This window comes from Diplotaxodon limnothrissa, linkage group LG13 (assembly GCF_057381915.1).
Source record: "Diplotaxodon limnothrissa isolate DT_005_m linkage group LG13, D_limnothrissa_male_GT1.1, whole genome shotgun sequence".
Taxonomy (NCBI): domain Eukaryota; kingdom Metazoa; phylum Chordata; class Actinopteri; order Cichliformes; family Cichlidae; genus Diplotaxodon; species Diplotaxodon limnothrissa.
The window spans coordinates 4,116,202-4,132,285 of record NC_140608.1 but is presented as its reverse complement, the minus strand read 5'-3'; the positions used below and the strand labels follow the sequence as shown (position 1 = coordinate 4,132,285).

Here is a 16,084-nt window from a genome sequence, read left to right as displayed (position 1 = left end):
GGTAACTGTTGAACAAAATATTTGTGGTAAGGAGAAAAAAGTTAAATCCTGCCTATCTTTGGGCATGGGACCACAGCCACCAATTCCAATAATAATACAAGAAATCTCCAAAGTCAGTAGGATTTATCCTCTGGTGAACCCTTCAAAAATAAGACCTGTATTTCTGTTTCTTTTTTGAGGTGGGTGGGGTTTGTGTAAAAAAACTGGCCTCAATTCCTGCTGCAGTGCAAGTCCAAGAAGATAGAGAAAGATTTAGAGAACAATGATTTATATTATTAGGTCCATCTTCCAGCATCTGAAAGAAATTGCTTAAATGTAGATCAAATATACTGAAAAATTCAATATAGGGTTATATGAAGTCCCTAAACAGTTTTAAATCGTGGTAGAACTTAGTGAGGTAATAGCTAACAGAAGAAGTTTGATGTAAGGAACCTAACACACAAACATCGTTATAAATCACTTTTCATGAAAAGAGAAAGGGTGATTTCACGAGGAGACCCAGAGGATTCAAAAAAATGTCAAAGCCACAAGTTTTTCCCTATGACTTTGAAACTTCTAAAAAGTTTTGCAACATATTTGATGAAAGAAAGCACAAAGAAAAACTGAGGCTAGTACAGCCTGTCTTATTCTCCTCAACATGTCTTCCAGGGGAGCTGCCTCCCTCCACAGGAGGAACATGTGATAGCCATCGAGGACGTCGAGCTGTTTCACTCAGGATGTCTCTGGAAAAGCATGTGGGCGATAATGATGGAGCAAGTGAGGGGAGGGGGAGGGAAAGAGAAAAGAGAAGAGAAAGAAGGTCCCTGAGGGCTTTTGGGGGCCTGCTAAGCAGCTCAACGGCTGCAAACAGCATCGCCGTCCACATGTGCAAGCATTTAAGATATCTGCTCGTGTAATGGGGTCAGCATGGCCCCTCTCTGGGTGCATGAGCACCGGCGCTCACTTCCCAGTGCAGTTTACAGGAATGGGTGGCCGTGGTCCCATGCCCAAAAATAGGCAGGATTTAACGTTTTTCCTTCCTTACCACAAAGATTTCGTTCAACAGTTAACTCGGGGAGTATTACCTTTGTAGCATTTTAACCTGTTCTGTTTTTGCATCAGGTCGAAAACTGCTTGATTCACTCAAACTGAACAGAGACGTTACAGATGTAAAGTTCGAAGAGATAGTTGCTTCAGCATACTTTTTTGATTGCCTGAACATGAGATAAAGGCTGCTGAGAGGAAATGTCTCTCTACTCCCACCCTGTGGATAATGCTTTGACTAGAGAGAGTTTAGAGAGAATGTTTGGGCAGCAAAACTATAGGAAAACAAGTATTAAAGAAGAATTATTTTTATTAGTCTTAAATTGCTAAACAAAGTTTATTCAGAAGCTGTTTGGGGGAACTTGAGTGCACCATTTAAAATGTGTAAAGTTCATGTTTTCATGTGGCGGATTTTTAACTCATTTCATAGCGAATACATATTCTGAAGTGACAGAAAATAAATTTAAAAAAAAAAAAAAAAAAAAAAACCACAATGAAATGCTCCACTACTTTTGCAAACATCCTTACGTGATGCCCTTTGTGCTCTGATGGGGAGGAAATTTCAAACAGCGCTCCTGAGGTAATAGTTCAGGGTTAAGAGGGAAGTGGCAAGAGTCGAGGGATTAAAATGGAACAAGGCCGGAAGAGTCTGGGTGCGATCTTTATTTCAGGCACGGAAAGAGAGCCTCTTCCTCTGGTGGCGCCAGTCCTCTGCCGCTGTTCCATTTCCTCTTCCTCCTTCGGGTCTGTGAGCAGAGGTCTCGTCCTCTTCTGTGGATGAGCCTCGGCCACCTACACCCTTCTCCTGTCATTGTACTTAATCAACCCATTTAATCTGCCCCCTACTCGCAAATATAGACTTCAAAAGATAAATATTTACAAATCAATGGTCAGGATTTCTTATTCCGAGCCATAAATTTGTGAAACAGAAGCTTCATGTGCCAAAAAAAGAAAAAAAGAAGGAACCTGTCACACAAACATCCTTATAAATCACTTTTCTTTATTTAAATCAGCGTTAGGCAGTTATGCTATGAACAACACAGGAAAGTAAAAACAAAAAACTGTGACAAAAAGAAAGACATTAAAACATGAGATCCAGTTAACATTAACTGCACTTGGCACTGGATAGACGTTCATGGAAAGAGGAGAAAAAAAATATACACATTTATCGTAATCAAAATAGAAGTGCCTCCAGTAATCATTAAGTCGACCGTTGGGAATGAAAGTCTGGAGAACTTAAATAAGCCGTATAATATACTGTTTTAATTTCCCAGCTTTGCGATGCTCCAGGTGTCCAAATTTAAACAGATCTCATCCTAAAACCTGCCACTGCCTCCGTGCTTTGGTGGATCTGGAGGAACACGATGAGTGAGGTACTATAGCGTCGATACAGTTTGAAATATTGCTATAACTGCTCACACCCATTCGTTCAACTTCTGATTTATAACCAGAGAGGAGGCAGAGGCCAAGCTGTCTGACGAGGAAAAAAAAAATACTAACCCTCCCCACACCCCATCACTGTGTCACCACCAACGAACCCCTAAAGTACCGTCACACACTCGATGTCAAGCTCAGGGGCTTTTAGTTTGTGTATTTGTCCCTTTATAAATCAACCATTAATTCTTCATAAAATAAGAAAACAAAACACATGGAGGACCTTCTGTTACTACAATACACTCCATTTACAATGGTAGCAGTGCACAGCAACAAAAGTCAATGAAAAAGAAAAGAGTCAAATTTAAAGATGGAAATCAAACTCATACATCCAACAAAAAAGGAAAAAAAGCAAAAACAAAGTAATCCCTCTCCCAGAAAAGAAAAGTCATGATATCATTTATAAAAACCGACATAAAAATGTGATCAGTTCTTGCTCACCCGGAAAAGATGCTCAAAGCGGCCCGTGGCTGTTTGTGGTGGACCCTGATTGTGACGTTACAGACGCTTACGAGTTGCTTAGAAACTTTGCATCATTTTATCTCCTCTACAGGTTTAACAAGGGAGGAAACTAAGCTTTCTGCTGAGGCTGGTCGGTTTACCCGACAAGTGTTAATTCACAACAAGCCTAATCTGCAGGTAAATATGCTGCATTGACAGCTCTTAACCTTCTCCCACCAGCACTCAGCAAGAATCAGTGGAAATCTGCAAAGATGGAATTGGTTTCTTGGGGGCTTGCGAGGAAAAGTGTGAACCAATCCCAAACCAGGAGAGAAGAGAGAGAGGCAGAGAGGCAGAGTGGAGAGAGAGAGGAGAGAGCGGGAAGGTGATGGCTGGATTCCCTGCGGTGTTTGAAGGGAATCAACGGCCGAAACAGAGAGGAACAGGGATAAATAGATATATACTCTGCGATGTGGGCAAGGGGTGGAAATGTGTGTGCATGTCGTGTATGTGTGTGTTTGTGTGTATATTCATGTGTGTGTGTGTGTGTGTGTGTGTGTGTCGTGTGGGTGTTCTGTCCGTCCAGTGCTTTATCTGACGGTCACTCCAAGTTTTTCCAGCACACGGACTCCTTTCTCCTGGTACTCCTCCCGGGTCAGCCAGAAGTTGTCCTTGTCCTTCATGATGTCGGCCAGCACGGCTCCACCCAGGAACACCATGTGCTTTCGCCTGGGAGGATCCTCAATCCGGATCTTAAATTTCTACAGGAAAAGAAACACAGAGGAGAATGATGAGTTGCCAATACTGCTCAAAGTTCCCAAAAGTCTACATGTTTTTCTAATCAATGTCAAGGAGATTTATATCAAAATTCGAGTGGTCTAAATCAGATAGAAACTAACTTGATACAAGCTTAAGATCAGAAGATAATTAAGATAATTAGGTATAATTATGATAATACTTTTTACTTAACTATCAGTTCTTCCTATGAATTCATGGCTACCCAACTCTTGACACAATGAGCTCCTTGGCTTCAGATGGCGTGAGCTCTCTTAATAAAAATAGTTTAACCACAGTCCGCTGTCGAAGCAGCCTCATGTTAAGTTTATACACATACACCGCCTCCAGACAGCCGGCAAGGCAAGCAAGCAAAAAAAAAAAAAAAAAAAAAAAAAGAAAGAACGAAAAGAAAAGAAAAGAAATACAAGCATTTTTTGCTGATTTCCACAGTTGTCCACTTTTTAACATTGAGAAAGAACAACTGGAGTTGAGCTACAGAAAATATTTCATGTGGTTCAGACAACAGGAGCTGCTTAAGTTAGAGACTACAGGAGGCAGGACACACGATGTCCTCTTGCTAGCATTAAATGCACTTAAATATTAGTTGAGCTTTTTGCACACTGGCGTGATCTGATATCTGACAGGGCCTCTGTACTGGACAACTGGCAGGATAAGGACCAGCTAATACATGACCAGCATGGTGGTGGATAACTGCACTCTCACATGCACCTCAGCCAGAAAAGTGTTAAACAGGCCAAGACTTTCCTCAAGACCTAGCGGGATTTTTTCAAATAAATTAAAAAAAACAAAACAAAAACAAAACAAACACCAAATGTTTGAAGGAGCTTCTATCGAAAACATGCTGAATTCAATTTTTTACAGTCTAAACCAACAGCAAACTTGAGAACTGCGCCATAGTAGGATTGGACAGCTTGGTTTAGCCAGGTGTAACTAACATGTTTTTTTTGTGACATTTAAAATATAAAACACATTTAAGTGTGTTTAAACCTTCCGAGGAGCTTCCGCTTGCAAAAAACCACAAGAATAAATTGAAAATTGGAAAATCAACCCGTGTTCACTCGCAAGTTTACTGTTAACAAATAACAGTAACGTGAATTTGAAGCGCTAGCTTGCAGGGCACCTCTGTAGTCCATCACATACATACATGTGATTAATAACTGAGGTCGATTTTTTTTTTTTAAATGAGCAAAAACTGTTATGACCTATGAGACATTAGGAAACATTTGGAGCCAGTATGTGACCAGTCAAATTTACAGTGCCTGTAACTGGGAGGCTCTTCATTTAAAGGCTCTTGACAGGTGACTGGATGAGGCCTCTGTCTATCACAGGCTAATGTGGGTATTAACAGAACACGACAGTGAGGTTCAGGAACTGAAAATCCCATTTATATTCTCCATAGGGATTTGATTATGAGCCATAATGTTATAATCATCTAAAGTAGATTTACTATGAGCTACACTGTGAAATGATGGTTTCTACTCCTGCACAAACCACAAATCTACAACATATCAACCTTGTTTTAACAAAAATAAAGAAGTAGTGAATAACTGAAACGGCAACATCTATGACTGAAGGAGGTCACTGTTGTCATGGAAATGTTAGTGTGAAACTGTAGAAAGACATTAAACAACACCATTATTAATTATAGAAACATTTTACTACCTTGTTCGTGTTTTTACATTTCTTATTTGGTATATGGATTAAAGAATTCAAAACAAGGCTACATGGCTACAGAGAGAGCACAAACAAAGAATAACCTGGAGACTGTACACCACTACAACACGTAGACTTTTACTGCAGCTAAAACACACAGCTGCCACAAGAAGCTGACTGGTCCGACCAACAAATGCTAAGCTTTTAGTCTAATAAAATGGATCCTGTTATGATCACGATTGTGTGAGAATCTGCATTTGTCTCAGGAGTTTTCCAGCTCCTGAGGGAAATATAGGAAGAAAGCTGCCTGCATGGAATCGATGCGACTGAGAGCTCAGAGACAGACGCGAAAAGAATAAACTTTCTATCATAAGACCAAAACAATCAGGTGACAGGCAGTAAAATGCTGCTTTAAGACCCAGCAGGAATCACAGCGTGAGCTGATAACTCTGTGGTTTTATCACGACAACTGAGACCTTGCAAATTACAGAGTCATCTGATCAATTGATAATCAAAAACACAGACCAATGCTGCTTTAAAGCGACCTCATGACAGCTGTGGTCAGATTCACAGGCAGTCCAATTTGTGTTTTCAGCACAGAAAAATGATAACACAAACATCTCCTTCAGCACAATCTACTTCTGTGTGGCATGTTTAAACACTCATATTTTCACCAAATAGGGCAAAGGATGCTGCTTCTGTTTGTTGCTCACGTGACTGGCTGTCTAAACGTACTAACAAACTTGTAAAGGTGCAAGCTACACAAGGAGGTGGTGTATTTGCCATATTCTAGCAGGAAAACAAGTGCTAGCAAGACTGACTGTGGTTTAGTTAACGCTAGAGTTAAAACTGACATTCAACAAAGCAGTTTCTTTCTAGAAAAACTCATCAGCATCTTTTTAGTTCTGAAGAGTTTTCATAAAGGGAAAAAAAACCTATCATTGGATTCCCACACTAACTTTGCAGACTTCAATTCCAAAAAAAAAAAAAAAAAAAAAAAAAAAAAAAAAAAAAATGAGACAATCTGGGAAAATTGGGGTCGATTGCAGTTGCAGGCAGAAAAGTAAAGCACATAATGATGTGTTCTTTAAACCTATGAGTCATCTGCTGAGCTTTGTTTATAAAATACTTCTGTTTAAAATCATCTGTGTCTTTGGGATACCGACATGAAAAGGTAGAAATATTTTACCAAAACAAATATTTGTCACTATGAAGTTAACTGCACGCTTGTTTAAATTAAAGGAGTGTCTGGCCTCTGGCACTACCTTGTGGTAGTTTGTCTACACTGCACTAAAAAATTCATAAAGCCAGTCTTGTGCTTGAAACGGGCAAGGTTCAGACATGATAGCTGCATGCGGTTTAAGTTCAAGGTGTGTGAAAACACAGCGAGATGTCATTTACATCCTTGAGAAACATGTTCCCTGTGCTTCATTCTGGCACTTCAATGCTCTCTAACATGTGGGAAAAGCCGTACTGAAGATCTTTAACAAAATGTGAGAATCAGGGGAAATGTTTTACTTCAAACCAGAGGCCAGATGCAGACTTCTATGTTCCTTTCTATAACTAGAGCACTCTTTAAAAATCACACTGGATAGATCTAATGAGCTAAAATCAATGTCCCAGTTTTTCAAAGTGACAATCATACTGTGAATCATATTTGAGCAGTTTTTGCTCACAGTCAGTACTACATGTCACTTTATAGGAGAGGGCTGGTTTCTCACCGAAAGCTTGTCCACATCTCCCTTGAGCACACGCTCCAGGTACAGCTGCTTGAGCTCCCTCTCCAGCCGAGATGGCAGGCCGGGGTACATGGTAGATCCGCCTGAGAGAACGATGTGTTTGTAGAACTCAGGCCTGATGACAGGAAGGCAGAAAAGGGTGAAAGCAGGAAAAGGCACATTTTCTCATTTTAAGTCAGCAAATGCTGGAAAATGTACTTTCCAAACAGATCTTCAGTGACGTCAAGAGAGTAAAAATAAATTATTGAACTTAAGCAGCAAAGGATCAGTCATACTTAGTTGACTTGCAAGTGTTTACATTTTTTCCCCTTGTTCCATTCTTTTAAAGACTCATGATCAATTTTCAAACTTTCCATACTGAACTCTAGACTTCACAAAATATTTAGTTTTAAGTCTAAAAGCCTCCATTGCTTAAGCGAAAGCTGTGATCAGCTGACATTGCCATTTGACATCCATCTATCTATTGCTTGCCAAAACGTCTGCCTCTGCTGAAACTTCCTAATGCTGTGGAAACACTGAGTCACCCTCAGGAAAGCTTTTTATTGATAGTGGAGTATACATGTGCCCTTTTGTTGGCCTCACCTGGTGTCTATGTCAGCTGCTTGGATGGTGTTGAAGAGTAGCTCGGCCACTCCAACGCCCTCCACGTTGATGAGGTGGGGCTGGAACAGAGCCTCAGGGGCCTCAAACCGCTCTCCTCCCACCTTGATCACACGGCCATCTGGCAGCTGGAGTTGTGTGGGAGGATGAGAAAAAAAAAAAAAGCAAAGAGGGGGAGAAAAAAAAAAAACATGACACTAATGAAGAGGTAAGATTTAATGTACAAGAGTGCCCAAGGGTGTGAAACTCTACAGTGAGAATCATGATTTAAACTGAAAGGAAGGTTTAACTTCTCAAAAGAAAAGAAAATCCTACCAGACTGGTGACACTGTACAGCAAGTTAGAGCACGGAGAGTGCTGGCCTCAAACTGACTATAGTGAATGCATGTGACTATAAAAAGGCTTCATTCAGCCAAGGGCAGTGGGAGGAAACAGAGCCTAGCCACTGCCGCAAAGTGGCTGCACAGGAAATGATGTAACGCGCAATTCAGGACCTTTCGGCCACAGGTACATTGCCCTCCTTGTTTCGGCACACAAAACCATACTTACACATACATGTTCACGCACCTATTCACCTACACGCACACAGTCGCCTACACTAACCCAAACACACATGGTCAGAGCGCACTGAGACACAACATGTGCTCGGAAAGGCGTGCAGTAACACAGACACCAGGACTAACGTTTGGATTCTGTGGTTCTCTCTGCAGGGAAATGGACCTCGGAAAGAAAAGCAAGCCTGACGGAGGAGCACTGCACCCCCATATGTCTGAGTCTCAGAGAAAACTGTTAGTCAGTAGCATGGTCCTGTACCAAAGCTGCCAACTGCACCAACAGTGGGCATGTGGTAGTCTACTTAGCTCAGTGCTGAAACAGATTTAGTTACCCCATTAGTTTTGATTATTTCAAAATACTGCCACTTTTGAATAACAAATCCTTTGGGAGGGATTCTGTCTGCACCGGTGCTATTTTAGGCAGAAATATGAAACTTGTGCATATGTGGAGTGCGTAAAAAGAACTCATTTTAAAGGAAAAAAGGAAACAAAACAAACAAAACAAAAAAAACGTGCAACCCCTCAGGGCTGGAAATTTGCTGACTTGTAAAAACATTCAACCTAAATAAAATAGATGTTTAATATGCCAAAAATATACATTTCAGAATTTCAATCGGTTTTTGCACATTGGTACCTGTGATGGGTAGGGCTGCTTGGTTACCGTGACAATTATTTAATAAATATAATACTCAAGGTTTGGAAAAATTATGGATTTAAACTTGTTTTTTGATGAAAAAAAAAAATTACAATTTTTTTTAATATTTAGTTTTTATTTAAAGCTTCTTTTGACTGCTCCCTTATTCACAAGGTGTCATGACAGGATATATCTGCATATTTGATTTGGCACAGACTTTTACCCCGGACACCCTCCCAGCAATTTTTGCCTCTTCTGAGTCTTGAACTGGAGACCTTTTGTGCGTTAGACAAATGTGTTAACCACTACAAAACAGAACCAGATTTTATTCATTTGTTTATTATCATCATTGCAATTTGTAATTTTAGTGTTTGTTTTCACGGGTTGTGTGTTTTTGGGAGTGGAGTCGAAGTCTTGTTGTTTAAATTTGCTGGATAAATGAAAGTGATATGACTCACTGAGAGCCAAAATTGGAATAAAAATTTAAAAAGATTCAATGCACAGAGCTGCTGACTCGTATACTTGAGTTAATGACTATTAATGTATGTAGATTTTTGTTATTGTTATTTTACTGCATTTTTGTTATATAAAGCTCGGCTTCTTGAGTGACTAATGCACACAATGCCCATGTGAGGGCACCAATCATTTTTAACGCCCTTTTTATGCAAGCTGCAGTGTTTTGATAACACTTTCCAAAACGGCACACCCTAAAATCTTTTATTGGCGTTCATAAGGCAACTGTACCGACCAGCTTGGGATTAACATCAAACATGTGGATCAGTTCTCTCACAATGTCACACCAAATGTAACTGCATTTGTCAGTGACTTATTACTGTTAAGAATAAACATGCGAGTGTCTACCGTGTATGATTCCACCAGCACGGTGGTCTCGAGCGCCAACTTCTGCTCCTGTTCGATGTTGTAGCCTACATAGCACAGCTTCTCCTTCATCATGCGCACCGTCTCAAAGTCTGCAGAGTGGTTGAAGGCATAACCCCTCAACAGTAACAACTGCACATGGAGAATGAGAAAGAGGTCAGGGAATAGGGAAGGAAAAGCAGAATAAAATGAGACTCTTTGGCTCACTTAATGTAATCTCCTAATATATCAAGTTGCACTGGAGGAGCTTTTCTAAATTAAGATCTTCCCATTAAGTTGCAAACAAAGAATCTGATGACATATGCAAGACTTCACACACAAAAAAAGACTAAACTGTGACATATTTTTATACGCTGCAAAACATATTCAAACTTGTGCATTCAGCAGCACATTTTGGAAGTCGGATGTTAGAATGGAGTTCTCACAGAACCTGCTATTTAAAGATTAATCTAAGAATATTTTGCCAAATCTCCACCTCACGTAGAAACACTTTGATGACATTATTCAAACTGGATACCTTGATGAGGTAGCGGGTGATGTCCCTGCCTGCGATGTCCAGACGTCTTGTCAGGTGGGGCAGACTGAAGCCCTCATACACAGGACAAATGTGCGTGACACCATCACCTGAGTCCACCACCACACCAGTGAGAAGGCCTGAAACACAAACACACTCTACAGTTAATAACCTGCAATTCTATCAAGCAAGGAGAATTTTATCCAGAGTGTGCTTGCAGCTGCTGATTACTGCTGGCTGGGTAAACACACACACACAAAAACTGCTGCAATAACACAGCTAATGTAACAGTTACCTACTTATAACTGCTACTGAGCAGTTATAAGTAGGTAATTGCTTATTTTAAAAAAAAAAATCTGATAAAAATAGTAGAATACTAGACAGACCTCACGCAAAGCTGTGTTTGCACAACATATCAGCTGATGTCAGAAGTACTGATAAATGTTTTGGCACAAATATGATTGTGTTAGTCTGTAAGAACAAACATTTTGACCAAGAAGTGTTTGTGTGGTAGCTAAATACTGCTACACAAAAACTTCCACAACTAACTTTAACAGCGGTCTTGTTTCTAAGTTTAATGACGTAAATAGTAATCAAGAAAATAGTACAATACGTTTTATAACTGTCCGCTTGAAGGGCCTATAATTGCACTTTAGGGCTAAAATTTATTTCTAGATGAGGCAGTTTAAGGAAGCAGAAGAACAAGTCTAAAATGTCTGTGACATGAAAGCTGTGTTATGCAACAGAAAAAGGTTAGTGTCCGTTTTGACTAAACATGTATGTAAAGGCCTCTACCTTGGGCATACAGTGTCAGCACAGCCTGAATAGCAATGTAGACTCCTGCAAACTGGTAGGTCTCAAACATCACCTGTGGTAGAGGACAGGAAGTACAACTGTTGAGAAACTTGACACACTACAGCAGGCAACGTGGGTGCAAAATTATTTCTGTAGCGTAATGCAGAAGTAGCACACAATGAAGTCATTTCACGGAGGATTAACCAAACTGCAACTTCTGCTATGCTTTAAAAATCAATTTCCCCCCGAAAGACTGCAAGATGCTGCCTCTGATAATGACAATTTTAATGTTACCTCGATGATTTTCTCACGGTTCTTAGTGGGGTTCATGGGGGGCTCGGTCAGCAGAATCTTGCAGTTGCGGGAGTCGATGTTGAGCTTCTCTGGGCCAAAGGTGTAGTCCCACAAGTGCTTCATGTCATCCCAGTTCCTGACAATGCCGTTCTCCATTGGATAATTGACCTCGAGCATGGAGCGCAGCTCACTAGCCTCATCCCCCACCATCAGGTCCTGCAGGAAATTTAACAGAGATAAATATTTAAAAATAGTGCAGCAGAGCCCTCAGGATTGTGGAGCCCACTGTGGAACAATCAGAGTCACTGAGCAAAAGGATGAGTATATAGCCTCGGTCTGGAAATTAAACTCAGTCATCTCATTTGCCTACTTGCCACCTGAAAACTTCTGTCATGTGACAACAAAAGCATTCATGTAGCACTTTGACTTAAAACGCAATTACCCACCATGCACAACAAGGCATCATTTTCCATGCATATACACCTGGAAACACTTTCCTTTAGCTACAGTACACCACTCGTTTAAGCCACATTCAACTATCTGCATGCAAGGCACCCCGGCAAAATGTAAACAACTGTTGGGTTAGAGCTCAGTGTTAGCCACACAGTCAAGCATCTCACGTTCCACTTGGAGACATCAAAAGCCTACTGAAGGCAGCCATTTTATGGGTTCATCCTGTGCTCTTTGGCATTAATGAGTACCAGTCACAGGCATCGCCTCCATGTGGTGTCATTAAAGAAAAAAGAAAGAAAGAAGGGGGGAAAAAAGGAAAGAAAAACAGATGTGTTTCCATCTCCACCACAGCTGTCTGCCATGCATCCTCAAGTATGGGCACTTCCTCTATACTTAGAATAAAGAATAATTATTTTTCATATTGGACATTAATCAATTAAAATATGCTGACTGCTTCAAAATGGCTGGGAAAATAGATACATATGATACATACAGATACAGAAAAATCTGATCTTTGGCACACATTGCTCTGGGTGACATTTTAAGTTGTTTTCAACTGAAAAGTGCTTCAGGATTGGTGGGAGGGTAGCTGTCAGGATGCAGCAGGAGATCAGAGACTTTGACAGTGGAACCGGTCCAAAATCTCTTTTAGCACTCCATCGATAACAGCCGGCCTATGATTCACTGCAGCTATTTCTGCTAACACTCTCAGCCTGGAGAAAAAAAAAAACTGCTGTGGATTGGCCTTACCAGCCAGCAATACCCAGCTTAGGACCCAAAATCAAAAGGTAATGAGGATGTACAAAAATGGGATCAGAATGAGTGATGAAAAAATAAATTCATGAAACACACTGGACAAAACAAAAGAAAAACTCAATCAAACAAGAGGCTTAATTTTTAATTTCATTATATGACTCAGCTCTCTATAGCAAGCAAGAATCAGAAGCACACACCAACCTAAACTTACCATTTTCTGGACATTCTACTTCACCAGGAGAGGAACAAAACATGGAGGAAGAGGAGGCAGATATATATAAAAAAAATGAACAAACAAAAGTGGAAAGGACAAGGAGAAAGGTAGAGATAGGCACCATGCCAAAATAATGTGAAGCTGTCAAGACATTTACACCGCTGCTGTCTTGCCTGCTAAAATAAAAGGACCTGCTAGTTTTGATGTGGGCTGGTGTTCAAAGCATTTTTCAGAGATTCATTAGGGTGCCAACTCTTACAACAGTCTATCTTGACTGTCTATTACTTTGACACTGTGCTTATATAAGAGACTGACTTTATTCTGTAATGTATATTTCACATCTTGATTTTTTCTCTCTCCTGTTTTCAACTTATATTTTTGTCCGATGACCCATTTCCTTGAGGGGGAAAAAATGCATAAGCAGGAACAGTCTGTACCTTGATCTCAATGTTTCCCACTTTGGCTGTAGAGCGAATGATGGGTCTCCCAACAAGTGCAGGGAAGATGTGCTCTGGGAAGTTGGAGCCTGCATAGCCGCACTTGACAAACTACAATAGAGAGACAAAAAGGAAAGAAAACCAGAGCACAGAGGAAGTGATTAGAAAATACTGATAAGATCAATTCTAGAACAGAGCTTGAAAACATTACTATCATCCTATTGATAACAAAGACCCCAATTACCATTCAGAATGAGCATGTTTGATGACGATGCACGTTTCATGTACTGCATGTCTAAATGTGGTCAGTTCCTGCATTAATTAACTAAAAAAAAAACTAATTTAACTAAAACTAATTTCCTTTTTAATGCAAAAAACAAACAAAGATATTTAACATTAATATTCTGCATCTGTGATTTTCACATTTATACAATGAAAACCCCTCTGTGTTATTACCAACAAATAAAATATTATTAGAACCATTTGTAAAAATCAATTTTGTGAGAGCTACAAAGACTATCATTTACACCAAATGGAGATATAGACAATTTGCTGTTCTTTGCGCTCAGCTAGAATAGTTGCACGAGCTCAGATAACCAAAGACCAGGAAAAGATAGCATCAGGGGTGCACTGGTGTACGATTACCTCTAAAATATCAGCCGCAAATACCGTTACAGGAAGTTGTTTTAGCTCTAATTAAAATATTTGGCTGTTTTCTGATTCTACACACCCTTTTTTGCACCAGTTTAATTTGCTTTGAACCAACTATAAAAACATTTTTTGCATCAATACACAGCACAAAATGTAACCAAGTAACAAGGGATGCAGACTGCAAACATGCAATTTGGAAACCGTTATGGTAAAATTCATTGAAAGACTATCAAGAGTAAACTAAACAATAAACAGTCTAAACTTTTTTCTGCATGGGAAAAAGAAAAGAAAAGAAAACGCATTTGCATTGGACTGTGAAAAAGCATGCAACAACGCTCTTAACAAATCTGCTCGTGACATATACGGCTGTGGTTCAGACTCGTCTCACTTCCTCTTGACTTCTCAGTTCAACTCTGACACAGGGCTGTTTTTTCCCTCTGTTTCACAGAAAGCTCTTGAAAGACTCACAACTCAAAAGAGCCTTATTAGTCAGTAACATGCTGAGCCAACATCCTCTTTGACTGCTGACGTTTAGACAAGGAAGCCTGCACACCCCAAAAGAAACAGTGCTACCTGTGTGTGTGCAAGAAGCAATTTAGAAGCATAAACAAAGCTCAGTAAAGTTTATATTAAATGCTTGATGGCGCACAAGCTGAGTATTTTATTAAGAGCGAGTACAGCTATAAGGAAATACAGCAGTATATCATTCATGTTGATAATTACTATTGGGGACGAAAAGACCACAAAAATGTATCTGATGTAGTGCAAATATGAGCAGCTTTTTGGATGGTGGTTACTTTCCTTTGTGGTGGGGGCTCTTTCGCAATGTTTCATTTTACACACCCATAACTTCCGAGTGTTTAGCCCCCAATTTTAATCAATAAGTACATGTAAACACACAGCCGACGTGCAGATCCAAAGATACGTGCAGAAATACACCTGCTGAGGTCTTTCCGGACTCCTTACTAATGGATGCTTGGGTTAAATTTTTAATGAGCGAAGTTAGTGTAAGCTGCGGAATGAGAAAACGTAAAGGTGGTTCCTCAATTCACCTGACACGGCCTAGCTAGCATTACACCTAGCCGACACTGAGTGAAAAAACATGTAGCTCCGGTCCTTGGAAAGCAAACCCCGACTACAGCATGGAAAGAATGAATCTGCAAATTCCGTGTGGTTTGCCGAACAAATCGCTGAAATGACTGACGTAGCTGCCAGACAGCAGAAACCAGACAGCCAGCTGTTAAAAGCTAACTAGAAAGGCTAGCTCGGTTAGCTTACTAACCGGTGGTTGCACCTAGGACGTTAACTATTAATTAAGGGAGTTATGCAGGAGGGAGCAATACAACTAGAGATTTTAATTAAATTTTATCCGTGCATTTCCATCCAATCCGCGGGCCGTTTCCGCATCAGGACTGGATGAATGAAAATTAGCAGGCTAACTGGCTAGCTACACACCCAGTTAACGCTAGCTAGCTTGGACGGTGACAGACCCACTTCCTGTTTCAGCAAATCAGTCGACATAACGGCTCCTTTTAGAGCAAGACTCGAGCTGGTAACACGCCGAGCTAAAACGGTAAGCTTACCCCGGTCCCATTGTCGCAGACCACCACTTTCCTTCCCTGGCTGTCCATTATGTAAAAGCCCAGTTGCTGCTGAACCTCCCTCAACTTTCTTCGGCAAAGCCGGAAGGAAGACACACCAACCCGGCCGAAAGGAGGAAGGGAAGGGTGCTCATCCGGTGTGTTCAAATGACATACATTCTCTTCTTCATCTTTGAATTCGTCCCATAAAACCCGTTTTATTTATTTATTTCAACTTTTATTTTATTTTTTTTTAATTTCATATCATCAACCTACATACAGTTAAAGAAGGAAGGAAAAACACAATCACACAAATAATTACTGTGTCACAAACCATCTACATATTGTGCACGCATGAAGTTGTGGTTAGAAGTTTACGTACTGCATAGCATACTTCTTTAATGACTTTTAAAAAAAAACAATAATTAGATGCAGTTATTTATTCGGTCCAGTTTTGATGTGTGTTTTAGGTCATTGTCATGAACCTAACCTGGAGTACCCAGCTGTGTTCTGGCTTTAACTATCTAGCTTCTGTCTAACTACTACTATCTTTGCAAGAATGTGGAGGTGGTCCTACTCCTTTATTATTCCATCCACTTTCTGCAATGTACCACAATTACTGACAGCAAAATAGC

At 40.2% G+C, this 16,084-nt stretch overlaps 1 protein-coding gene across 2 annotated transcripts; it reads right to left on the bottom strand.

The window, feature by feature from the left end:
• Window positions 1–2,046: 2,046 nt before the first annotated feature.
• On the bottom strand, window positions 2,047–15,558 carry actr2b (actin related protein 2b). 2 transcript variants are annotated; one of them, XM_085369661.1, is made up of 10 exons: window positions 15,453–15,558; window positions 13,219–13,329; window positions 12,779–12,793; window positions 11,359–11,574; window positions 11,065–11,137; window positions 10,273–10,409; window positions 9,738–9,887; window positions 7,671–7,816; window positions 7,071–7,203; window positions 2,047–3,659 (listed from the first exon to the last, which is right to left on the bottom strand). In XM_085369661.1, exons 1-10 carry the CDS (start codon window positions 15,498–15,500, stop codon window positions 3,489–3,491), a joined length of 1,200 nt encoding a protein of 399 aa, XP_085225787.1. In that variant the 5' UTR covers window positions 15,501–15,558; the 3' UTR covers window positions 2,047–3,488. The 2 variants fall into 2 exon arrangements, with proteins under 2 accessions (XP_085225787.1, XP_085225788.1); XM_085369662.1 differs by lacking the exon at window positions 12,779–12,793.
• Between the last annotated feature and the right edge of the window lie 526 nt (window positions 15,559–16,084).